The following is a 27137-nucleotide window of genomic DNA, read 5'->3' as shown; positions in this document are numbered from 1 at the left end:
AATACAAAATGAAGGCAATTTTGTTGTTGATGAATATGAAGTTTTTAGCGTAACTAAAAAAAGTGGATGATGTGTAGATTAGATTACTTTTCTATTATTTCAGAAATTTATGTCGCATGAAATGTATGTAGCGCTTAAATATTATGTTATCCATTAAAAATATTATTAATTATTAGCAAATAAAATATACTGTATATATTATAAATATGAAATTCTCATCAGGAAATTTTTTTCCACACATCAAATATGTGGAAATCTGAATAGTCAAAATTACACATATTTCTGAACTAATCCATATGGAATTACTTTCATCACGCGATCATTTGTATGATGATCAGCAATTTCGTTTAGGATCTTATTCTTAAAATTCAAAACGTTTCGATTTTGAGGTTTTTGTTTTGTCCGATTTGTCCGACAACATTACTCTTTTTATATTAGGATTCGGGAAATCTCGAACATTTTAATTGGATAAGTAAAATAATAATTCGCATTGTAACAAACAAACTTCAGTATAAAGTATTGATCGATGGTTTACAATATAAATAATATAAATATGTTTATTTATCGCTATAAAAAAAGTAATTTAATGTTCTGCAAATATATATATACTTTCATACTACAAAAAAAACCCGTTTTTTTTACTGTTTCTATTTTTTTACGTAAGATTACGTTTCTGTTCTTTTAAAGCTAATGATTTTAATATATCAAAATCTCCAGATTGTTCGCACATTTGATAAAAAATTGAGTTAGGATTTGATATTAAATTATACGGACTACAATAATAATAAAAAATTATTATTATTATTATTTATTATTTTTAGAAAAAAAAAAGATAAAAATAAGAGAAATTTTACCTGTCAAATTCAAGTACGCTCCCTCGATCTATTATAATATGAGAAGAAAAAAAAAATTAAGTACCACATCTATTTTTTTAAATATAATCAACTCTTGATATAACGAACTCGAATTTTATCATCCATCATATTAATTTGATTCAATCAAATTATTTCTCTTTATCAATCAAATTCTTCAAAAATCTTTTGCTACGAGATTATAACGAATTTGGAAATATCGAGAGCTGATTGTAAAATGAAAATTTACATACCTAATACCAATATTTTATCATAATCAATAATAGTTTGTAATCTATGTGCAATACAAATTATAGTACAATCATTGAATTCATTTCTAATCATTTTCTGAATTTTTTCATCCATATCAAAATCAATACTAAAAAGAAAAGGTTTTAAATTCAGTTTATAATATTTTAAAATATATAAATAAAAAAAAAATATTATTTTCTACCTAGCAGTTGCTTCATCCATTATAATAATTTTAGGTTTCTTCAACAAAGCTCTTGCAAGACATAATAATTGACGTTGTCCTTGACTTATATTATTACCTTCTTCACTGATTTGTGTATCTAAGTTAGAAAATATATTAACCAATTCATTTGTGGAACTAAACTTTGATGATGATGGTAATAAATGAACTCTTTTTAATGATTCAAATATTTCATAATCAGTATATTGTGAAAATACGTCAAGATTTGATCTTATTGTACCTAATAAAGGAGAAAATAAATCAATCAATATTTTTAATAAAAAGACATATATATATATATTTCAGTTGTTGGATGTCGATACCGTGTCGTTCGTTATTATATGTATATATGTATACGTATTATATTTACCAGTAAATAATATCGGATCTTGAGGTATAATTGTAAGATTTGATCTTAATTCTTCAAGGTTTAATTTACTTATATCAATATCATCAATAAATATTTTTCCTTCTGCAGCTTCTAAAAATCTGAATAATGATAACGATATTGTTGATTTTCCGGATCCAGTTCTAATAACATTATTAAAAAAAAAAAATTTTCACAGTTAAAAAAATAAGAATCTTTTAATATAACGCGTATATATTGTATTACCTTCCAACTATTCCAACTTTTTCTTTCCCATTAATTTCAAAAGAAATATTACGTAATACGTAATCCAAATCTTCGGCATATCTTACTTTTAAACGTTCAAATCTAATGTTTCCATTCATGGGCCAATTTTTTTCCGAATTTTCATTTTCTTTTATTTTAATTTCTCCCTGATAATTCTCTTGTTCAATATTTAAAAATTCAACAACCCTTTCAATAGAATTTAAACTCATTTCTAATTGAGTATATTTCCTTATTGACCACATAATTTGTGTTGTAAAAGTCATTGAAAATGACAATGCTAATCCCGCTAAACTTGCATCAATTTTTTGCAAATTCCATAGTATCAAAACACTGGCAATAAATGGAAAGAATGCTCCCATACCATTTGTCCATATTTGTAACCAACGATTTGCTACCCAAAGAAAATAAAACGGTCGAATATTATTATCTATTCTATATAACATAAATAAAAAAAAAAGAATTTTCAGTGAATTCAAATTGATAAAAAAAATATTTTATAATAAAATTTTTTACTTTGTCAACATTTCGTTCATAAATTGGTCAGTAATATTAAATGCTCTTATCGTTATAATTCCACTAAATTATTTTAAATAAAAGTTCATTAAAAATAAGAAGTTATACAATATAGTACACGTTTATTTTATAACTTACGTTAATGTTTCTGTATATTGAGAATACAGTGGAGATTTTGTTATCGAATCTAATCGTTTTAATTCTCTTGATGCAATTGCATATAATGTTCCAACAATCGCGTAAATAATAACTAACGAAAGGAAAGAACGAATATAATGAAATTTATGAACAATCACAGATTACACATTTCGTATATGTTTAAAGAACATACCAAATATAATCGCTGCTATTATAAATTCTATAAAAGATAAGATAAAATTATTAATAAATTTAACGCTTAATAAAAGTTAATAAAATTATATTAATAATTATTACCTTTGGTGATTGCAATTATTACTAATACGACACCAACCATCATTAATAACTATCGTAAAAATAGATAAAAAAATAAATAACATTTAACTATAATTTAACTATAATTTTAACTATAATTTTAACTACTTACATTATGAAGAAATAATCCCAGATCAACTAATAATTTTTTTAAAAAAAGTTAATTCAAACTTTTGAATGATCCTAAAAATATTTTTTTTAATATTTACCTGCCAGTATGCTGTCAATTATCTCAAAATCTTTACTAAACCTATTCAATATCCTTCCGATTGGTGTAGTATCAAAAAATCTTAATGGAGCTTTAATGACTCTAACCAACAATTGATTATATAGTTTTTTTGATGCTTGTAATGAACCATAATATAACCAAGAAAATTGAATTACTCCAAAAAAAACCGATAACATTGTAAGTAATATATAAATATTTATATAATAATCAATATTATAATGAGAGATGTTTTGGGTTAAACTTGACCATACATTTAACCACCATCCTTCTAATGTTTGAGTAACCCTCGTACTCATGAATAATATCGAAGCTGTTATCCAAAATAAATAACTTCCATTAGAATTAAAATATTTTAAATATACATTTAATTTTACCATTCCAGATTCTTTTCCTATAAAATATAAAAATAAATTAATAAAATGTATATCATAAGCTTATACATATTAGATTATTTACCTTCTTCTTTTATAAGTGCCCTGGGTTTATTATCACCAATTGTTGTATCATTAATTATTTTCTCCTCTTCAATAACTTCCATATCCAAAGTTATACTTTTTGAAGTTTCAAAATTTTCTTCAGAATTTTTTTCAAAATTTTCTTTGACTGGAGAAGCTTGTAATGTAGAATTACAAGTACTGCCGCTGCTTTCATTATCAGAGATAATTTCTCTTGGAATATTTATAGAACCATTGTTATTCAATTCCGATACTTCTCCTTTATCAACAATTTGTCCATTATTTATCATAACCTAATAAAATTAATTAAATAAATAACATATTGAACATATCATATAACCATATAACTATATAGAAAACTTACCACATATTTGGCGATTGGTAAAGTTAGGTTTAAATGATGGGTAACAAGAATTATTGTTCTTTTATTCATTAATGGACCTGAAATGCATTCATTAATCAAGTAATTTGCTGTGTTCGCATCCACAGCACTTAAAGCATCATCAATTAAAATATGTTTTGCCCTCGAATAAACAGCTCTATATGGGTATTAAATACATATTAATTTTAAAAAAATAGATTAAGAGTATTTGCATATATTTAATTTTATAAATATTTATTATTTTTTTTTTCCTATTAAATTAATACCTTGCTAAAGAAACTCGTTGCTTTTGTCCTCCAGAAAGAGTTACACCTTGATCACCAATTTCAGTCAACTCACCATCTACAAAAGATTCAAAATCTTTATCTAATGCACACGATTTCACTACTTGATCATACCTTTCTTTATTAAAAGGTAAATTAAATAATATATTATCGCGTATAGGACCACTTTGTAACCATGTATGCTGCGCCACATATGCAATACTATTATTATTATCTACTATCCAATCAGAGTTAGTTAATTCATGATTTTCGTGAATTTGTTGTGGTGGATTTGGATAAAATACTTTGCCGAATGAAATTTCCGCTTCTAAAATAGTATTTAAATTTTAATTATTTTAATCATTATTTATTATTTAGTATACTAAAATTTTTACCTCCTAGTAATGCCATTAACAATAATGTCTAATTTTTAAAAAAAAGTCGATACAAAAAATTAATATCTTTAAAAATTAAAAAAAAGTATGCATATATTAATTACATTACCTTTCCTGATCCAGTCGGTCCACCTAAATTTAAATAAAAAATCGTTTAGAAAAATTGGGATATTAAAAAAAAAATTACATATACATATACATATATATTATAAATATTTATTATTTACATATAATACTTAATTGTTCTACAGGAAATTCGATATTTAAATCTTTCATTATAAAAATATCTTCAATATTTTCCTCAGGTTTATTCCAAGTAATAGTAGCGTTCTCGAAACCAATCTTATCATCATTTTTAAAAATGATATTCTTTTTATTCTCATTTTCATCACTATTTAAGAATTTTTCAATTCTAATTAAACTAACTATGGCTTGTAATGCTAATATGAATAATTCTGCCAAATCATTTAATATAAATCTAATTTCATTAAATATAGTAACAGAAGTGAAAGCGATAGAAGCTGTTAATTCATTTCCTTGAATTTTAGTATAAGTTAAAAAACTAACGGTTGTAATTAATATTGGAGAAGCAATCCATAATAAATTAAATGTACTCATTAAAATAAAACTTTTCTTTAAATATTTTAATTCAATATTTCTCGCATTCATTATTCTCGTTATCCAATTCCCTTCCCATGCGTTAAATTTAATCATTCGGATTCCATGTAAAATTTCATTCATTAAAGATACCCTGTAATCTCTTGTTTTCATTAAATGCTCTTGATTTTGAGAGAAATATTTACCAGTCCATCTTTGAATAGGTAAAATTATTATTAAAACTAAAATACCGAATAAACAAGCACTATTTAATAATTTATATAGAAAAAATAAAGCGATACCAATTTGTACAGGGGCTTCAATTAAGGAAGCCCACCATATCATAAATTGAGAAATTCTATTAGCATCAACAGCCATTAAATTACTTATTTTACCTATTTCATTAACATTATTTTTAATTTTTAAACTTTTTGAATAAATTTCAGAATTTAACATTAAACTAACACTTGATTGTAATACTGAACCACCTAAATATTGATGTTGAGATATAGCAAATACATGTAATAAACCTCCTATTAATATACCAAATACACAAAATATAGCCCATTCAATATTTTTTTTATCCCCTTGAAAAAAATCCAATAAACTATATAAGAATAATATTGGTAAATAATGTAAAAATGATGAAATTATAACAAAAAATGTTTCTAATAAAATAACATTTTGATTGGCTTTCCAAATTCTATATAATAAATTATTACTAGGCCATTGTTGTATTTTATTATAAAATTCATTTGCAGTATATTCATTTGGTAATTCATCTAAATCTGAATCATCAAGTGATTTTTTTTTAAAAGATTTATATATAATTGGTATTACAGTAGAGAATGTAATAAAATTCCATATTGAACAATAAACAATTGATGTAATTGGACGACCTCCTTTATTAAACACAGGAGGACCTTTGGGAGTTGTTATAGATATAACGCAAAGTATTGTTGAATTCACGAGATTTATAATAGCAATAATCAATTCTGTATCACGATAAAATGCCGAAGCGATCCTTAATTGCCAAGTAGCACAAAGACATGCTGCTGCGCAAATCGATGTTACATGCGAATTCAAGATCCATTTCCATCTTCTTTCACGAACAAAGCAAATCAACATACATAACGTCATACAGTAAATCTATTAAATTCAAAAGGAAAAAATGTCATGAAAATAAAGAAAATTGATTATATACTATATATATATATATATATATATTATAAGATCTTACCCAACATATTGCAATTGATCCAGAATGGAAAATGTCAATCTCTTTTACATTTTTAAGATAAAATATTCTCAAGAAAATCAATAAAGTAAATAAAATTACTTGACATAACGCAAGAATAAATTTAATATAATCTCTTATTAAGGTTGAGAAATTATTATTATTACGTTCAATATCAAAAGTTACTTGATTTATTTTATATTTCTGAATAAAGAGAATTATTAAACTTATTAAAGATACAACAGATATTAATATGGAATCAGCGATTATTAATAACATTTTGATTTTTTAATTTTTGTTTTTTTCTCTCTTTTTTTTTTTCGTCCATTTCCTGTTCAAATCAACTTTATATATTTCTCAAACCTTAAGTTCATTCTACACATATTTAATAACCAATTACACATATTTCATTAATAATCAATTACACATATTTCATTAATAACCAATTACATATATTTCATTAATGATCAAATATATTGTTTATTTATGTGGCTTTCCTGTTTGATAAATAAATATAAATGCTGGGATTCACGAAACTAAAAAAACAAAAATAAGTATTGTTAAAAAAATCCGCAGTAAAAAACGTTTTTTGAACGTAACTCAAAAATTCATTTAACAATGGAAATTATTTTATTTATTTAATCATTAAAGTTCTAGAATTTTAAATGATTGGTTCCTAGTGATTTTTTTGAGTCATATTCGTTTTATTTGTTTACTTTATTATTTTCTTTTAACAATAAAAAACAATAACCGTGAGAAAATCATAATTTAGGTTTAATCTTTTCCTGCTTAGTATAATTCATAAGAAAGCCTTCCACGTGATTTATGTGACGCGATCAATCTTTGGATTCATTTTGAATTTCACTGTAAAAAGTTTACCCGGTCGATCGAACATGACATGCATCTCAAAAAAAAAAATATATTTGAATTATTATTGTGGTGAAAAAAAAAAATTTAGAATGTAATAATTAATTCCGAATTTCCGATGATCCGATTTGCATAATCATAGTAAACCGACTTTTTATTGGTCTTTCTTTGAATCTTATTAATATTCCAATTATAGTTGTGAAAAAAACTTTAAGCGCGTATATCAGTGTCACATCGCATCAAAGTTTACAGGATGAGTAAAAACGAACAAAGTGAGTGTAATTTCCCGCCCCTTATATACAAATAAACATTTAACGAATGAAGGAATACAAACATATGATTTACGTCTTTCAATACTTATTCAAATTCAATTTTTATATAATTCAAATTAATTGTAAACCGAAAGTAAATAAATATTATTATTATTACAAATAAGTAATCTGTCAATCACGGGTAAGTTTATTTTAAAAATGGAATTTTCAATAAAAACAAAAAAAAAATTTTTTCTTTTTCTGCTTTGTCACCAAATAAGTGTAGATCATGTGACATAATTGTTGTAATCAAAATCGGAATGTTCGAGGTACGATGTCCGGATTATTCCGTTATCATTTAGACGTCAATCCCGGAAAGGAGAAACAAATGTCAATATTTACAAAATGTCGATCTTAACCATCATATATACTGTATATATCATTATAGAATTTTTTTAAAAAAATAATTAAATTAATTATACGATTTTATGCAATTCACATGTAAGTCTCAACATATCAACATTGGCTATATCACTGGTTCACCATCTTTCAAGATTATGGATAACAACCAATTAAATTTATTTATTTTGATTCATTATTATCACAAATTTATCTGCACTTCAAATTGGATTATAATGGTTCAATGTAATTCAATGTATGATCGAATGAATATATTGATACTCAAAAGTGGCTTATAGTAATAATGGATGATAAAAATTTTTTTTTTTAACCGATAACTTTTATAGTTTATGACCTAAGCTTTTTTTAAGATAAATAGTTGCCAAGATTTTTTAATTTTAATATATTTTATATATCATATACAGAAAGGAGTTACTGGTAAATTGCAGAATAAAATATCGTCACGTCCCTATAATCAGCTATTGGAATCTTCCAATTCTTCCAATTCCAATAAATTTTATTGGAAGCTTCCAATGCACATAGAAATATATATTCGTATATAAAAACTAATGTATTGGGAATATTGGAATCTTTCAATTCTACTTCCAATGCACATCACTGCCTATAATGAAAATAAAATTACATGCCACATGATTTTAGAATTCTAACATATGATTGGCTAGTATTACGCGATGCTTACATAATCTGAAAATTGTGAATTTAGATTTCTTTGAGTATAGACTGTATTTGATTTTAAGAATTATATAAAATTTAACATAGATTAAAAGATCTTTTAACCTTTCAGTTTTCAGTTTGTCATATTTAACAACTCTTTTCCTATATATGTTCTTATCAGTTAACTATTTTATTCCAGATTTCAACTTTTTTATCAATTCTAATATCAATATCTTTTCATTTTATTAAAAAATATAAAATTCTTTCAAATGGAAATCATTGATCAATCCATGATATTAATCCAATAAAATAATACTATAATAACAGTAATGGTTACAAATTAAGATATTGTCAAAATTTGGCAAATTGAAATATTTGATATATTGTCTTCTTATTTAACTTAATTAGTTAATAAAGTTACTTGAAATATAATGTGAAATATCTAAAATTTTTATTATAAATAACCATATAAAACACAGTAATAATAAAGATCATGATATATATTAGTTAATATTTAGAGGATATACAAAATTAAATATTTTTACTAGTTAAAATTAGTATTACATATATAATCATTGAATATTATTGATTAAAAAAGATTTTATTTAGAAGTAGTAAGGCTTCTTATAAAACTAATATTAACTAATATATATTACTACTTTAATGAAGTTCTGAGATTCACTATTTTATTATTATAAGTTTATATTTATATATATATACTGTATATATTACAAATTTTATTTATTAGCATCCACTTTAATTATATATTAAATCTAAACTAAAAATAAATAATTCTAAAAAGATCACAGTATAATATTAAATTGATAATATCATAAAACTTACTATTATGTATTGTAATATCCATAACAACATTTTGATTTTGAGAAAATAAAATCAATCTTAAATCATTTAATATACTTTTAATATATAAACATCTTTGAATTTTTACAATAATTACTAATATCATAATATTTTATTTCTTTATATTTTATCTTTACAAATGGTAGAATATATGTATATATTATTTATCATTAAATGCAAAGTGAAAGTAAATGAAAATTTGGTTAAAATAAAATAAGAAAAAATTATATATATACATATAATATAATTTAAAATATTAATTTAAATGTTGATTAAAGTAAACTCATGGGATTTTTAAGCTAATTCAAATCCTGTATTTGAATTAATAGCTATAAAAAAAATTATGAGTTTGATATTATGAGTGATATTTTGAATTAAAATAAAAATTTTCTTTTAAAAAATAATACCTACCATATTTTAATTTCTCTTTTATTACAGACTTTTGTGAATATGCTAAAAGAAAGAACAAATTAAATATTAAAAATCAAATTACTAATACAAACAGCTCAAAAAACTGTAACTTACATGGAAGTTTTAATAGATTGAAACTAAAACGAAAAAAAAGAAAAAAAATTTTTTTTTATCATCATCTAAAATAATTAGTTATCTTTAATAAGAAATCTTAGTACATACCACGTTGAACTCATTGGTAATCTCCCTTTTAAAGCAGATTTCGAATGTCCAATAGAAGATAATAACGATCTAACAACTAGTCTTGAACGCGGCTGATTGGAATCAGAATCATCTGAAATCATTTGAATTGTAAACGGTGGTTGAAGATATCTAAATTATAAAATTTTTAAAATATAATGTAACAAATATTAAAATCGGTCAAATTTTTGATAACATTAAGACCATTTCAAAATAATTTAGTGTTCCTTACTTAAAACCACCGAGAGGAGGCTTAATAAAATAATTAAAAAATTAGTTATCATAATTCACAAAAAAATGCCTTTTTTTGACATGAATTAAATTATGAAAAAAGTACCTTTGAACAACTTGTTACAAATTTAAGAAATGCACTTTTGTCTTTTAAATTCATATCTTCTAAGATAGACCAAAAATGCCGTATACTAATATGCTGATCGAAATATCCACCATGATAAACTGTATATTTACGCAAATCAGATACCTCTACAGTGTTGTTTCAATAAGTTAATATAATCAATAAATAGATGAATTATAGAATTGAAAGAAGTAATTACCCCAATCAGCATCTTCCCCAGAAAGTACACTTGTGTTGTGGTTGAAGAAAATAAGATAAATCTAGTTAAATTAAATAAAAATAACGATTATGAAATCACATACTGTTGTAATTCCGGTGGTGAAAACATCCTTAGCCAATTTTCTGGTATCATGGATTGAAAACTAACCAAAAAATTGTAATTAACTAACGTTACAAAAATATACTCAATAATAAATACTAATATGTTGAACCAACCCATTAATAAATGCTCGCGTCTGCTCTTTTGCCTGCTGATTCAATTTGTAATCAGCTAGATAATATGAATACTAAATTATAATAAGAAAAAAAAATGTTATACATCAACAATAACTAACTTGATTCAGCAAAAATAATTATTTAAAAACGAACTTGAATTTTATTATCATCAGTAACGCGTGAACCACCCATAATATCTTTAGAAATAACTTTTCCATTAACTTCTTCATCGATTGCAAAATACAATCCTAAATCTTCAATATTTCCTATAAATATAATATTAAATTGCAAATTATTAATTATTTCGTTATTTCTAAGTTAAAATACAAAACTGACTACCTTCATATTTTTTTACAATCATTATATTTTTTAATAATTCATCATCTAATCCAATTAAATCTTCCAGAAAAACAGCTCTACCGGTCATTTTACTTAGGAAAAATCTGGCAAATTGTACGTCAACTAATATACCTTCTTGTATTGCTCTTGCAATCATTTTACCTAAAAATGAATATAACGCAATTTTTGTTGTTGTGTTTTGATGATTCGGATAAAGTAATGAATTTTTTGTTACAGCAAATAAACCATAAGATGGATCAAAGGCTACGAAAATGAATTAAAAAAAATTAATATTTAAATAAATTAAAATGAAAAACACAAAAAAAAAAAAATAGGGAATTTAAAAATTTGATTTAACCTTCAGCGATAAGTTGTGTTATAAATTCTTTAAATGGACCTCCTTGATCCACACCATCTTCCAAAGCACCTAAATATTAAAAATTAAAAAAAAAACAAAAATTAATTGTAATTAATTATAAATAAAATTATGAAAACCGAATTCTTACCAGTTTCGTTTATGAATTTTACATGAATTCTTCCCTTTATTTTCGCGTCAATTACTCCGCCCAATTGTTTATATCCATCATCCAGCACATGAGCCCTTCTAACTTTGATCATAATGCCAGTGGCTTCCGAATAATTTGGAATACTTTTTTTCAAATAATCTCGAAAAATATCTAATCTTGTTTCAAACGGAATCGTATGGGGCAATAAATTAAGAATTTTAATTGATATAGGATCATTTTCCTGAATTCTTTCCAAAAACGACATCCCCATTTGATCTTTGCTATTTGATGATGATGATGACTTTTTATTTTTGAAAAGGTCTTTAAGAGATTTTGGTAAGGATTTCTTTGGATCTTTAATTAATAACCAAATATTTTCTTCTCTTGAAAATGAACGACGTGAATCTTTCAAATGTAATTGAAATAAAACTTTACGTGCCGATTCAAATATTGTTGGAGGACATCCTTCAAGTGATGAATGACTTAATAATGCGAAACAGAATTTGTTAAAGAAAACTGACATTGGAATAATATCATTCTCAATTGAAAAAGGGATCTGCTTATCATATAATTCTTCATCATCCTTCGTCCTAAAATTAATAATTAAAAAAAATCAGCTGTTATAAATAATTTAATTTTAAACCCATTTATTGCGAAACTTTTAAACTATACTCACGTCAACCATATATTACAACATATACAAAATAACGCCAAGATGCTTATAAAAGGTTCTTTTTCTGGATCTTTTATTACAGAATCTGACAGGAAAATTTCCATATTTCCTTTAGGTCCCAAACGCATTAAAAATTTCCAAAGACAAGGTATAAGGTCTGGAAAATAAGTTAAATTCATAGTAATGTTTTTGTTTTGACCATCAAGAAGTTTTAAAATTGATAAATAAAGACGACAAACTACTTTCGTTTCGATAGCATCAATTGTAACTTTTCTTGAGACTAAGCTAACTTTTTTATCATTAAAACTATTCTTTCTTCTTGATTTTAATAGACCACTTTGATCTTTAACTACAGACTTAAAACTTAAAACATGATTAAATGCTTTAAGTATAAATGATCTTTGCCATAAGCACTCAAGTTGTGCTATAACTAAGTTAAAATATGAATTTGGAATTTTTGAATCATTTTTTCCTGAATACCATTTAAATATAGGGTGATATTGATAATGCATATTCAATTGTTTAGATGACACTAAACTTTGACAATATTGAAGTAAAGAATTTATAATTTCAATAAAATTAAGAAATTGTTGTGTTGAAGAATTTGATTGTGTTTCACTTATCGATAAAGAAATTAAATCTGATCTCAACATTAATTCAACAATATTTCCCATCAAAAATATTGCATTATTCCCCGTTAATCCATTTAAAATTTGTGATAAAGAATCATCGTTATGCATTATTTCAATAATTTTTAAAGGAATATTACTTTTTTTTAACATATCCAACCAATTATCATCTAAAGAAGATAATAAACAGGGGACTGACATTATATGAATTATAAACATGATTAATTTATTCTTTTCGCTGTAATGTTGTTCTGTAAATGTTTGCAAATTACTTCCTCCAGAATTTAAATCCAATAAAAATAAACAGCATCTTAAACAAGCTGAAATCCATAAATTCGTAGAATTTAATTTCTTTTCATCATCTTTTGAAAGTTGTTTCACTTTCATTGCTCTTGATTTTAAATTTAATATGGAATCCACTCTGAGAAACATTCCTGATCCTATTAACATGTAAAATCCTTTTTGTAATAGGAAATTATGAAATGCAGCTAAATTTTGGCTTAAAAGTGTAGAGATGGAATTTGAATTCGGTAAATTTCCTTTTATTATATAAAATTTAGGATCAAGAAAATAAATCATTAGTCTAATTTCTGTTCCGGTAAGATATAATGTTTTGGTATTGTTTTCATTTGCATATCCAATTATCCTTTCGACGCATTGCCAAAGAATTTTTTTCATTAAATTAAAAGTGAATTTTCCATAATTTTCATTAAACAACAAAAAATGGAAAGGAAAAACTATTTTACTAGGTTGATCTCCCTTGTTAGAAGAGTTTTGAGAAGTAGTTGATAATATTAATCTACATAAATGTGAAAATCTGGCATTATCACGTTTTGGATTAAAAAACGCAAATAATAATTTTGTAAGAAGAAGAATTTCTAAGGGATTTGATGAATTCTCGTTTGAATTATCATTGTCAATTGAAAAACCTGAATCAATATCCCATAAATTACGTAAATTTTCAAAAATTTGCTTTTTTTTTAAATGTTTACGAAAAGTTTTCTGTATAACAATTGCAGATTGTGATAATTTTTGCTCTTGCTTTTGTTTTATACGTTGTTGCTCTCTTTGTTCCCTTTCTGCTCTAGCGTTTTCAACAAAAGCTTGTTTTTTTGCATTTTGTTCGTTAAATGGAAACATTTCTTTGAAGTAATGTTAAGCTATGACTAATCCGCAGCAAAAATTATCGTTAAAAATTAAAAACGCAAAGAAATAAATAATTCTATGTCATTTATAGATTACAACTGCTTGTGATATTGTACAACATGTTTATTACTTTCCTTCCACGTGATTGCGAAAAGCACTAATATATGCACTATAAATTTGCCACCAGACATCATATGACATCCAATTATACAATTTGACTAACATGGTTAACAGTTAATATTTTATATTTATCTGTTATGGTATTTATTTTTAACAAAACTAAAATTGGAAAATTTAATATTAATAAGTATTTTAAGACTAGTTAAATGCAAATATTTTTTTATAGTCTCTGAATTATTCTCATTATTTTTGGCAATTTTGGAATTGCATTATTATCGAATAAATAAAAAAGTATGGCTTATTAGTACGATAACAATATAAGCATGGCATATTGAAACATCCTGCAAGTTAAATTCCATAACCTTTTCCTTTGAATAGTATGTACATTTGTGTAACCATCGTATGGTCATCATCCTTTGATTTTAATTAAATGCAAGGTAATATGTTTTCTTTGATCAAGAACATTGAGAATTAAATCATCAAAAATATGAAGGTGGCTTGCTAAATATCAGAAAAATGATCACATTACCTATTCTTAAAATCATTAAACTTATTAATATGAAATGTATTATGAGTAATCTATATAATATACTTAACTAAAGGATAAAGCCTAATGATCTAATGTGTATAACAGATAATTCACATACAATAGATATTATTAATAATGAGAAGGATACTCACCATATATTTATAAGGGTAGTTATGCTAATCAGCTTAAATCTTTAACAAATGTTTCAGATCCTAAGTAGTGTGTTGTTTTTAATAAATTAAGTAATACATTTTATATCTCCAGATGTACTATAACTATGTATATATAACGATTATGATCTATTAAAATATGCACATTCATGTAATTGTGAATTTCTTTTGATCAGGAATGTCCAAAGTTCTCTGTTTCATATAAAAAGCATCAGGTAATAACAAGTAATAACAAGTAGTCTTGATGTGGGTCCTACAGAAGTTATTTGGAAAAACAGATGGCAGATTTACAGTGACCATTCTGCGTATGGGTGTTCCCGGATCCCGAGTTTATTTTACTCAGGATGGGAAATAAAAAAAAAAGTACCACGTGACAAATTCGGCCGCATATATCGTATTACCACCATATGCATGAATCGAGTTCCATAAACCTTTCAATCATAACCCATTCTGCCAAGTTGTTTCTTCGCCATCTTACTTTTCTCCTTTCCTTTTTTTTTCACTCTCAAATCATTGTCTGCTCGTCGAGAATACGCGTTAAAACGGTCTTTAATAGTACCGTAAATAACCTTTGGTGCCAAATGGTGCAGGAACTTACTGCTTACTGGCACTAATTGTTACTTTCAATTCCTACCGACCTTTTTTAGACTATCTGAAGTTTTTTTTTAAAAAAAAATAAAAAAAACTATTTTTATTTATACTTCAGAAATAATAATAAGGGTACCCTCTTACTTTATCCTTCCTAGTTTCTCGCTCTGTCTTATCCAAAGCTGGTTTATTCTGTGATCTCTTATTATAGAGTTTAATATTTATTGTTATATAGAGTTATTACATTATTTCCTTTTGACAGAAAATGGGAATACGTTCTCCTGGTATTTCAATCAAGATTCCTGAGAGTCGCTTTTTTTTCAACCACATGTCAAAGGTATGTTTTGCAAAATGAGCCAACTTCGAAGTAATGCGTAACTTTTCAGGGGTTTCCTCACTTGTATGCCCCTTATACCCCTTGGACATAATAAAATGGAGTAACTTTCAACTTTCACAATTAGAATTCTTTCCCTTTGAATTCTCGTAATTTATCCATGATTGTTAATTTATGTTTAGAAACTAAACTAAAAGAAACTTTATTAACTAAGGAATCGAATATACAGATACCGAACTTGCTGCTATCCGACTCGCCTCCCACAAAAACGGACGAAGCATTCGAAAAAGAGTTGGATCGTTCGAAAAATGAATTTAATCAATTTAATCAGGATTTAGATGAGATAGCTCATTCAATGGAAAAATTATTCGAGGGTGCCCCTGAATGGCTTGCTAATATTGAGAAAATTAAGCGAGAACAAGGTAGTAAACGTAGTTTTATTTATTTATTTATTTATTTTGATTATTATTTGACATATTTTAATTCAATTATTTTGTCAGATTCTGTTGAAGAATCTATATTAGCAACCCAAGAAAAGATTCTTGAAAATGAAAATCATTTGGAAAAGTTAAAATCACTTCAAAATGAAGTTACGGAGGATATAAACAATGACTTGAAAAAAATTCAGGAACAAATTTTTGATGTTAGTTTTTATTAGACAAGCTGTTTATATTTGTTAATTTTATTTTAACGGAATATAATAATTATTATTTTAGATTCTTGAAAAGCATCGTTCTGCAAGATCAAACACATCAAACATTTATAATAGTCAATCTAGAACTTCCGAACAACTTGACCTTATGTTACAAGCTATACATGAGTATGCTCGTTTAATTCGAGAAGCAAGTCTCACAATTAAACATTTCGACGATGTTGGGTCTCCATTAAAATATGAATCGCTAGACTTATCACCGTTTAGACATTACAAGGTATTTGATAATAAAGAAATTTCTAGAATATATATTTTTTTTTTTCGTTTTAAAAAACTTCTATACTAACTCCCAAATGATGAAAGGGTAGCAGTTCCTACTTTGAAGAACATATCCACCAGGTAAATACTCCAGAGTCAGAATCTCCTATATCACGCATATCACAAACATCACTAGATTCTCCAGAGTTACCAAGCGCCTCTACTACAACTACTCACACTTCAGCAACAACACCGACAAGTTTAGACCCCCATTCCTCTGATTCATCATCTCTACCTCTTAACGATCCACAACCTCCATATTCACCCATTCACCCATTACCAATACACCCATTACGAAGCTATGAAATTAAGCATCAAAAACTTTTACTTTTAAGTATGAGGCGTGCGGCAGTTGGATTAAAGTTCTTGCTGTATGCAAATCAATTAAACGATTATAAGAATGAATGTCCAGACAGTGATTGCGACTTAGATCTAGATTTATTCAACGATACTTCTACTGAAGAAGTAGTGACAACAATGACAACAACCACTTATAGAGACGTCGATCCTGGTAAAAGCAGTATATCTAGTGCTGGCAGTTGTGACAGTAGTTGTGACGATAACAACAGTGATAGCGGAGGAAGCGATCATGAGAAGAGTAAAGAATGCGCTCCCGGCAAGATCTGTGTCACTATACACAAAAGGTCACTTATTGTTCACTCATATGATCTGCTGCGATTTGACAAGAGAATGTTGGTAAAACAGCAAGGATAAATTATCCATTAAAGTGCAAATTTAATTATTGTAAGATAGAAGGAAGGATTTGAAGGATTAATGTAATTTATGAATAAGGACTTTTATTGGAATTTTGTTTAGTGAAAGACATTTGGAATTCTTTTTTTTTTTTAAAGATCAATCGACAAATGATTATTGATTTATTTCATTTCTTGGATTTTTAGGCTTTAAAGATTAACGTTTCAGCAAATGAAACTTTTGTATTTTTAATGACAATTTAGCCTTTATTTTATATAAATGATAAGTAAAAGAAAGAAATTTATATTTTTATTGATATTTTATATATATATTCTTTTTTATAAAATTAATACAATCTTAACATCAATCAACAAACAATTCAAAATTACAATTTTAGCATAGAAGTTTTTAAATATACAATAAAAAAATAATTATTTCTTAGTCATTTTTGTTGAGTTTAAAAAGTAAAGGTGCGATCCTGTAACAAATTTTAACTTGAGATTAAACTTAAACTCAATAAATTATATTTTATTGAGCAAATCGGAAATTTCTCAATACTTCGGAAAAATACATGAGAGGACGCATGAAATGCAACTTTTTTTTTTACCTAAATATAGAATCAACTTAATACTAACCTATTACGCCTTTATCAATAATAAAAATTTGTTACTAAACTTTAGAACATGTGATACTTCTTATTTTGGGAATTTTTGTAAACAAAGAAAACTTAACATATTTTTCTGTTTTTTTTTGTATCTTCAAAACTTTTGATAGTTTATTGCTTTACCCATTCGTATTTTGTTTCGCGTTTCTCTTATTTAAGTATAACAACTATGGATAAAAATATAAATATACCAACAATTTCGACAGGAAAAGTTGAAACATTACAAACTTTATCACAAAGAAGCACAATAAGTGAAGAGGTTGGTACAGACGAAGGACCGGAACATGAAAGCGATTATTCAAATGAAAGTGAGCCTTCCTCGAGTGATTCAGGTGAAGAAGGTGGATCACATGATGATGATAATGAAAATGAATTTAAAGGAGAAAAATTAGATGATTTATCAGATTATAGTTCTTCAGAAAACGAAAAAAAAAAGTTTGAAGATTTTGAAAAAAACATAAAATCTCTTAGTTTGGACGATGAATTGGATTTAAAAGGTTTAGAACAATCGGGTGATCTAACAAGTAAACATAATTTATCTGAATTAAATGAATTGCAAGGTGTAAGTAGAGAAGAATATCGTCAAATTATTGGTGAATTTAGTTATGTGGACGAACCAATTTTTATCAATAAAAGAAGACATCGAAAAGTACCAAGTTCGCGAGAACAACGAAAAAATAGACCATCACAAGAAGAGAAAATTCATGAAGAACAAGAACAAAAAGTTGATCAATCACATCAAAAACAAATTAGTCAGGAAAAAGAGTATCAACAAAAACAATTATTAAATGAGCAACAATTGCAAGAAGAGAGCTCAAAAGAAGATCTGAAACGGGAGTCTCAAAGGTTATCACAAAAGGAACAATTGCGACACGAAGGACAATTACGTAAAAAAGAAAGCCAATTACAGAATCAAGGGCAAAATTTGCTACAACAGCGCCCATCTCCGTTTTTGCAGTATCAACATTTGCAATCTAGACCAAACTCCTCACAAATACAAAGATCAACTCATGATAACATATTTAAACCTGTAATTAAGTCACAAAATGAAAAAACTTCACTCATTACACCTTCGTTATCATTTCATTTACCAGATATTTCGTTATCTCAGCAAAGTAATGTTCGAAATTTCAGACAGATGAATATTATTGAAAATAATGTTAAAGGTCCAATTGCCGCTTTACGTACTCTTACAGATAATTATAGACAACTTGAACTGGACAAACAAAACGCAGATATAAAGGTTAGACAGCTTGAAATGGACAAACAAAGCGCAGATGTGAAGGTCAATCAGTTAGAAAAACAATTAGAACAATACCGCCAGTTATTACAGAAGGAGCAATCCAAGAGTAAAGCTAATAATAAACATAATGAGGTAGAAACAGTTACCTATGGCGTGAGAAACGATTTTAAGAAAAGCAGTTCACATGGAAACTTTCCATTGATTGAAAAAGAAAGTGAGTTATAATTAATTTTTGTTTGTTATATACCAGTTATTGATCGATTACAAAAAATCAAAAAGACTTTCTATATTGTCCCTTTTACAGAAGCAAATCCTTCCATGATTTATCTACAGAAAAAGTACAAAGTCATTAAAAGACAATTAGAGTATATGAAGACTTATGCACTTAAAGCAGAAGATGAACGTGATGAAGCTAAGAAAGCTTTAATCAAGACCAAACAAGATATTACACAAATGAATGATCAATTTGAAAGTTTAAGGGCATCTGTTCAGATACCCAACAAAAGAACCCAGCTTTCTAATATTGCAGTTCCTACTCAACCAATTTCTTTGACTTCGCCAGAATTACCAAGGAAACCTTTTGAGAAAACTAACGAACTTTCGGATATTAACAATATTGAAGTTCAGGAAAATAATCAAATAATCGAACCAAAAGAAACTAAGCGTGATTCAGGATCAGAAAAGAGCAAATCTCTTGAAAGAGCTGATGTAAGTATTGTTATATTACTATATGTGTTTTATATATTGGATAAATGTATAAAAACACCAATTTATTCGATGCTTAGCAAGAACAAATTAAGAAAATCCAGGAAGAAATTGAGAGTCATCGCGTAGATAGAGAAAATTTGAGAAAGCAACGTCAAGCGGTAATTATTTTAATTAATAATAAAGTTGCCCTATCAATTATTAATTAAATAAATTTGATGTTCAGATGGAAAAGACACATAGAAAGAAAACTGTTCCTAAAGGTGAAATAACTTCAATAGAGGAAAACGAAAATGTTGAAGGAAGTGAAGATGGGCGAAAAACCAATAGGTACAGAGGACTTTGTCACAAGGAAAATCTTCAAAATTATGAAGATTCATATATGGATAAAAAGCGACACACGAATCTTAATGAAGATTGTCATATTGAACAGCAGTATAATGAAGGAACTTATAATAATTCAAAAGTGTTTAATAAACGAACTACTAATAATAAGATGCAGTTTGGCGGTTACAATGAAGATAACCAAAATGGCGATTATCGGGAACAACAATATTATGAGCATTATGGAGATGAGCCGCATGAAAATCTGCAATTTGCAAAAAATAGAAGATTACCAGAGTCTTTTGAGCAAGATCAAAACATAGATCCTCGAGAACAACATTATTATAATGAGAAACGGGGGGATCAAAGACGAGATAATCATTATACTAGAAATTTTTCTGAGCAGGACGATGGTGACCAATCTCCTCATCTTCCCGGAAGACAACGGCAGTTTTATGATAATATGAAGGAAGATCCAGATATTCATCCTAATGACTTAAGATTATCTCCAACTAGGAGTGGAAGAATATATTCACAATATTCTAATGAAAGTCGAGATAGTGTCTACATACACATAAAAGATCGAAAACAATATGTTCGCCATACATATGATGATTTTGAGGAGGAAGGTGATTATTTTAGAGATTGCGATTACCGGGAAGAATTAAAAAGTGATAACCAATCTATTAGCATGCAACAGGTTGGTTTATTTTTTAACTTTTTTCTTTTATCTTAAAAATATTTTGACAATTCATACACTCGTTAGGACTATCCTGTATGGAAAGATATCAAAAACGGAAAATCGTATTTGCGGAATCGAGATTATATTATACAAGAACAAAAACCCATGAGATCTGGCGGTGGGCGAGAGATTCCTTTTATTCTTGGAACTGTATGTATTTTAAACATTTAATTTTTAATTTTGTGTATATATTATTATAATAATTCAATAAATAATAGTTATTGGTTAGGGGGTAAAATATCGGTCACCCCGAAGGGGTGACACGATATTTTATCCACCATAACCAATAACTAGATTATTGCGTTAGTCACGCAAGATCATGCTATTATTATAGTAAGATATATAGAAAGTATAATTAAACTGCAAATATATTTGATATTTAGCCAATATAAGAAAAATATTAATTATTTAGCCATTAACAAAAAATATCAGTCCGTCAAAATCAGCATGATCCTATTAGACTGACCAATAATATCTTTTATTAAATTTATACAGGGTACAGGCAAATCACACTCTGTAACAGTAAACCTACAAAAAGCTTTCGCATTACTAAAGAATCATTGTTCCAATTCGTGTTCAGTTTGTAATAAGAAAAATACGAAAAATGCGACTAATAAAAATAAACTTAAGAAACGTAGTGTATTTATATTCCAATTTTTCGTATACGAATATTAAAATAATTAATTTTGACTGACAGCTATTTTTTTTTTTTTATTGCAGAGAGCTATGAGAAAGAAGAATCTCCAGATATAGCATTGGGGAGAGTTATTAGTAATCTAATGGATGAATTGAAGCATTTGAAAATGTAAAGCTATTTTCAACTTTAAAAAGCTCATTTGTTTAAAAAAAAAATTTGGATTTAAAACTAAAATAATCATGAAATTTATAACAGGTATTATAGTAATTTAGTCGATGAATATCAAAGAAGTGATCCTCTAGATTGTAAAAGTAAGAGAACCGCACTAGCGGAAGAACTGAAAGAAATAATGGACCAAATGGAAATAAAGGTATATATATATATATGTATTCGTTTTTATTCATATTTGGAGACGTTTAACTATTCTCTCTCAAAGGGAGATCAAATTGCTACGCTTTACGATATTCAACAAAAAACCGTTAAACCCTCTTTATCATCAAAGTCACGATATGGATTTACTCAAAATAAGAATAATTTTCAAAAACCTACGCATCCAGTACATGAAACAAGAGCTGAAAGTTTAAATTCATTGCGAGGAACGCGAAAAGTACAAAAAACATTAAATGATTTATAGCAAGAACTTAAATAGACAATTTTGATATAATTCCTTTTATTTAAGAACATTTTTGAAAGTATAATATAGTATTTATTTTATAAAATATTGGTACCCATGTAGATCATATACATATTTGATAAATTGATAAAATAGATCTGATTTGCAGCTATAAAATTTAAATATTTCTCTTATAGTATCTATATGAAACTTCAAATTGATAAACCTACGAAAGCAACAATGTCCTTTCTATCAGATTACATACCCAGTTACATACAGTTCTTTCTAACCACCACCTCTATAGTTGCTTTAGCGGTCACAAGTTTATTATATACATATCAATGCAAAATGATATACCTCGCTGGACTTCCTGAAGGATCTCGACAAGTTGTGAGCATTGTTCACGCATTGGATATTCGCTGAAAGTTTTTATCCTAACATGAATATTTGATTCTCTAGGTACAGAAACCCTCTGAATTTGGAATGAATTACACTGACGAGACTTTAACGACAAAAGATGGAGTTCGTATAAAAGCATACATATGTAAATTACCATTATATGCAAGAGATAGGCCTACTATTTTAATTTTTCATGTAAGTTTTATGAGATGGAAAAATTTTATCAAAAAAAACCACTTAAATTTTTTTTTATGAATAGGCCAATGCTGGAAATATGGTATTCATTTATGATCCGATCTATTTGAATATATATATATATTAGTATAGATCCCATTAATTTCATTAATTTTGAATTTAACGTAATAATTAGGGACATAGATTATTTATAGCAAAAGAATTTTACGTAAAATTGGAGTACAACGTTGTAATGCTCTCGTATAGAGGGTAAATATAAGGAAATCTTTTTTACTCGTTCAATCTAGCTCATATTTTCTAACATTTTTTATTAATATTAGATATGGTTTAAGTGAAGGAACTCCAACAGAAAAGGGCCTTAGGATTGACTCTCAGGTTGTATCCAATACATACAAATATATTTAATCAATTTATATCTTATTTATTTATTTATTTATTTAGGCAATATTAGATTTTATATTAAAAGATGAGGATTTGAAAAATACAAAATTAATAGCATATGGACAATCCCTTGGAGGAGCTGTATCGATTGATTTAGTATCCAGAAATGAAGATAAGTTCAGCGGCATGATAGTAGAAAATACGTTTCTTAGTATTGTAAGTTATTGTATCATTTTTTGAAAAAGTCAATAATAGCATACGATTGATATATTTTTATTTATATTTAGCCCAAATTGATACCACACGTATTTCCACTAATAAAATATTTAGCCTTTCTTTGTCATCAAGTTTGGCCATCTGAAAAAGCTATACAACAAATTGTTAATGTCCCAGTATTATTTTTATCTGGGCTTAATGATGAATTAGTTCCTCCTTCACATATGCGTCAGTTATACGAATTATCTCAAACGAGAACGAAACATTGGAAAGGTTTTAATGATGGAACTCATAATGAAACTGTATTTCAACCCAGTTATTATGATACTATTGAAGACTTTATAAAAAAAGAAGTTCTTAAAGAATAAAAAAGTAACGAGATTATAAATTACAAACTCTAGGTTACAAACTTCAGGTATTTTTTTTTTTAATTAAACTACTACTTCAATTCAACAAAAAATGAGAAAGATAAAATGTATTATTAACGGTGCAAATCGTTCTCGTTATTTCTTACCGGACTTCTTAATACCACCTCCCACTATATATGACATATAAAACTTATAATTAGAATTAAATTATTACAAATATTAAATTATTAAATCGATGACATACCAAGAGGTCCACCTTGTTTGGCTTTTTCTTTTAATTCTTTTAGTTTTTTTGCTTCTTCTTGCTGTTTTTTCTTGAACTCAGCGTCATTCTAAGTTGAAAAGATAAACTTTAGTTAACTGAACAACTAAATTCTAACGAGATTTTTATTTAAATAAATAAGACTTTACTTCATCCAAATCTTTACTATCTTTCTTTTTGGATTGTTTAAGTGGTTTTAATTTACCTCCTTAATGTAAAAAAAAGCTTTATGAATTAAAAAAAAAAACACATACATATATTACGTTTACAAAGACAATTTTCTTACCTTGACGACCAGACATTTTGAAATTCAGAAAATATTAAAGTTCAAACGAAGTAAAAAAAATGGATTATTTGTGAAAAATGATTAGTCAAATGATTGAAGCCGAATTTATTGGAAAATTAATCACGTGATAGCTATAATTTTGAGTGTGAATAAAAAATAAAATGACGATCAGAATAAATATTTAAAACAAACAACCTTTATTTTGTATAACTCTCACGGATTCATAATGGTATTATTAATTATGTAATTAAATATAAGGAATCTAACTTCGTATTAATTCGTGTTTTGTATTATAATATGTAGGAGAAAGAAAAGTCAAAATATCGGTATACTTCAGAAATTCAACAAATGATGTTTGTTTTTGGTGAAGTTCAATCACCCTTACTTGAAACAATAAATCTTGTGGAGGACATTGTTCGTTCTCAAGTGATTGAAATCGTAAGAATTTTTCATATTATAAATATACTGTATAAATTTAAATAGTTTCACAATTTTATTAATATTTTTCAGCTAAATAGATTATACAAGCAGCAGCTCAAGCTTCAAAACGTGGTTCCAGATATATGAGTGCTGAGGATTTGATCTTTTTGATCCGCCATGATCGTGCTAAAGTAAATAGATTAAGAACGTATCTAAGCTGGAAAGATGTACGAAAAAATGCAAAAGACACAGGTGGAAATGATGCAGCAGAAGAAATCATGGAAGAACCGAATGCAGGTTTGAAATTACAAAATTAGATCGATTTTAATTATAAATGATATTAATTTATTAACTTGCTATTTCACAACTTATATGAATTGGTAAGTTTTCTTATATAATTTATTGATAGTCGAGTTAGTCTTATTAAATAGATTTCCTTCTTTAAAGACAAAATAGCCAAGGCGCGAAAAATGAAAGTTAAATTGTCTTGGGAACTTGTCAATTCGTTTTCTGAATTTTTGAATGCCGACTCTGATGACGAAGATGAGGAAGAGTTGGAGGCCTATAATGATTCAATACAAAGATTAAAGGTAAGGATAATATTATTTGTTTATTTGAAATAATTTACATATTTGCGAAAATTTTAATTTTTGCATTAAGGATGCTGATGAAATTACTAGAGCTATGACACGAGATGAGTATGTGCATTACTCAGAATGCCGACAAGCATCTTTCACATATAGAAAAGCAAAGAGATTTCGTGAATGGGCTAACATGTCTGCATATATAGATATGAAGCCTAATGATGATATTATAGATATTCTTGGTTTTCTTACATTTGAGATGGTGAGCACATTGACAGAAACAGCTTTAAGAGTCAAAAGAGATCTGGACAAAGATCAAATGTTTCACAACAAAAGTCTCAATCGCCCCAAAGGAATGTTTGATGACGAATTAGATAATAGGGATGTGTGTTTATTCTCTTCGCCTCCTTCAGAGCAAACACCTTTACAACCTTCACATATTCATGAAGCTTTTAGACGATTGCAAATGCTTCCTCAACCAGTCAAAAATTTCCGTGGCGGTTTGGTCAGAACTAAAGTTTCTCTTATTTAAATTTTTGGAAATTTATCAGTATGATTATTATAATTTTTTGTTTAGAAATTTTTATAATTTTATAATACTAATATAAATAATTTAAGAAATGGCATAATAAATTTACCGAAAATTTTTACATATTTTTTCTTTTTATTTTTATTTTTAAGTTAGTAACGCGCATTTCTTTATTATATTTGTATAAACAGAATAATACAATTATTAATTTCGAAATACATAGTAGTATATAAATAATAAACACTATACATGACTAAACATAAAATCATATAAATTTACTACGAGTTCTTCGTGATTTCGAATTTCAGGTTGTTTCCTCAGTTTCAAGCACTTTTTCTACTGAAGTTGAAGCAGAATCAGGTTTAGGTTTTTTGCCTTTCGTGCTAAAAATTGTAATGAAAAGATGAAAAAAAATATTGGAATCTGAGAAGGTACCTACCTCCAAATAATCGACCTTCCGTCTTGTGATGAAATAATATGAGACACTAATCCTAATTGCAATATTCTGGAGTCCATCCATAGTGAAATCTTTACTATAACGACTAAAAAATGAACCAGCTTCAAGGGAAGTGTTGAAATGGATATGACCATAACTATAAAAAAACAGAGGCAATGGTCATATTTCAATAGATATTTATCTAAAAAGCTTACGAGTTATGGATTTGCTTGATAATGTGTACAAATGAAATTGTGGTCGCACTTTTTAACCATATTTCAAGTTCTTTCTTGGTTATTCCTTGTAAATTGCCACTACACATAATGGAGCATTCTGGCTTTCTGCAACAATTATATTTTCTATATTCTGGTGATGAAACTAAAAGAAAATGAAGTTAATACTTTCACAATTGGAAGGGTACAATGATCCTCTCAGGAAGGCAAAGAGGGAGATTTATTCCA

At 26.8% G+C, this 27137-nt stretch overlaps 7 protein-coding genes across 7 annotated transcripts; 4 read left to right on the top strand and 3 right to left on the bottom strand.

Moving 5' to 3' along the window:
- Window positions 1–655: 655 nt before the first annotated feature.
- Window positions 656–6760, bottom strand: OCT59_014076 (uncharacterized protein; the record flags this gene model as incomplete). Its single annotated transcript, XM_025330036.2, has 19 exons — window positions 656–773; window positions 855–882; window positions 1106–1230; window positions 1306–1564; window positions 1694–1854; window positions 1937–2389; window positions 2471–2533; window positions 2609–2720; window positions 2802–2828; window positions 2906–2954; window positions 3036–3061; window positions 3133–3543; window positions 3609–3900; window positions 3972–4146; window positions 4256–4580; window positions 4648–4675; window positions 4757–4779; window positions 4875–6393; window positions 6485–6760. The coding sequence occupies 19 exons, from the start codon at window positions 6758–6760 to the stop codon at window positions 656–658; spliced, it is 4470 nt and encodes a 1489-aa protein (XP_025186197.2).
- Window positions 6761–9828: 3068 nt separating this feature from the next.
- Window positions 9829–14320, bottom strand: OCT59_014075 (uncharacterized protein; the record flags this gene model as incomplete). The annotated part of the gene is made up of 14 exons (XM_066141937.1): window positions 12497–14320; window positions 11821–12410; window positions 11673–11741; window positions 11315–11578; window positions 11129–11241; window positions 10976–11046; window positions 10843–10902; window positions 10740–10768; window positions 10523–10668; window positions 10418–10437; window positions 10168–10317; window positions 10060–10082; window positions 9946–9987; window positions 9829–9863 (listed from the first exon to the last, which is right to left on the bottom strand). Exons 1-14 carry the CDS (start codon window positions 14260–14262, stop codon window positions 9829–9831), a joined length of 3378 nt encoding a protein of 1125 aa, XP_066002017.1. The 5' UTR covers window positions 14263–14320.
- A 1620-nt stretch (window positions 14321–15940) lies between these two features.
- Window positions 15941–18131, top strand: OCT59_014074 (uncharacterized protein; the record flags this gene model as incomplete). The annotated part of the gene is made up of 5 exons (XM_025313924.2): window positions 15941–16012; window positions 16239–16431; window positions 16510–16652; window positions 16726–16938; window positions 17025–18131. 5 exons carry the CDS (start codon window positions 15941–15943, stop codon window positions 17691–17693), a joined length of 1290 nt encoding a protein of 429 aa, XP_025186199.1. The 3' UTR covers window positions 17694–18131.
- Window positions 18132–18426: 295 nt separating this feature from the next.
- Window positions 18427–22621, top strand: OCT59_014073 (uncharacterized protein; the record flags this gene model as incomplete). The annotated part of the gene is made up of 9 exons (XM_066141936.1): window positions 18427–19793; window positions 19884–20287; window positions 20365–20445; window positions 20511–21308; window positions 21375–21500; window positions 21846–21984; window positions 22071–22155; window positions 22243–22357; window positions 22424–22621. The coding sequence occupies exons 1-9, from the start codon at window positions 18506–18508 to the stop codon at window positions 22619–22621; spliced, it is 3234 nt and encodes a 1077-aa protein (XP_066002016.1). The 5' UTR covers window positions 18427–18505.
- Window positions 22622–22804: 183 nt separating this feature from the next.
- On the top strand, window positions 22805–24580 carry OCT59_014072 (uncharacterized protein; the record flags this gene model as incomplete). The annotated part of the gene is made up of 7 exons (XM_066141935.1): window positions 22805–22990; window positions 23060–23194; window positions 23259–23276; window positions 23370–23443; window positions 23515–23569; window positions 23636–23791; window positions 23863–24580. 7 exons carry the CDS (start codon window positions 22805–22807, stop codon window positions 24157–24159), a joined length of 921 nt encoding a protein of 306 aa, XP_066002015.1. The 3' UTR covers window positions 24160–24580.
- A 310-nt stretch (window positions 24581–24890) lies between these two features.
- OCT59_014071 (uncharacterized protein) lies at window positions 24891–26388 on the top strand. Its single transcript, XM_025313926.2, has 5 exons — window positions 24891–24936; window positions 25011–25145; window positions 25226–25424; window positions 25584–25717; window positions 25788–26388. Exons 1-5 carry the CDS (start codon window positions 24934–24936, stop codon window positions 26241–26243), a joined length of 927 nt encoding a protein of 308 aa, XP_025186203.1. The 5' UTR covers window positions 24891–24933; the 3' UTR covers window positions 26244–26388.
- Window positions 26389–26544: 156 nt separating this feature from the next.
- Window positions 26545–26831, bottom strand: OCT59_014070 (uncharacterized protein; the record flags this gene model as incomplete). The annotated part of the gene is made up of 2 exons (XM_066141934.1): window positions 26545–26623; window positions 26680–26831. 2 exons carry the CDS (start codon window positions 26829–26831, stop codon window positions 26545–26547), a joined length of 231 nt encoding a protein of 76 aa, XP_066002014.1.
- Between the last annotated feature and the right edge of the window lie 306 nt (window positions 26832–27137).

The sequence above is a fragment of the Rhizophagus irregularis genome, chromosome 21 (genome assembly GCF_026210795.1).
Source record: "Rhizophagus irregularis chromosome 21, complete sequence".
NCBI lineage: Eukaryota > Fungi > Glomeromycota > Glomeromycetes > Glomerales > Glomeraceae > Rhizophagus > Rhizophagus irregularis.
Note: the sequence above shows the minus strand (reverse complement) of the source record. Positions and strands in the feature narration are given on the sequence as shown.

Coding starts and splice junctions, on each gene's coding strand:
- OCT59_014071 (XM_025313926.2), top strand. Junction 25,146..25,225: donor GTTCTCAAGTGATTGAAATC/GTAAGAATTTTT, acceptor TCAGCTAAATAG/ATTATACAAGCAGCAGCTCA. Junction 25,718..25,787: donor ATTCAATACAAAGATTAAAG/GTAAGGATAATA, acceptor TTTTGCATTAAG/GATGCTGATGAAATTACTAG.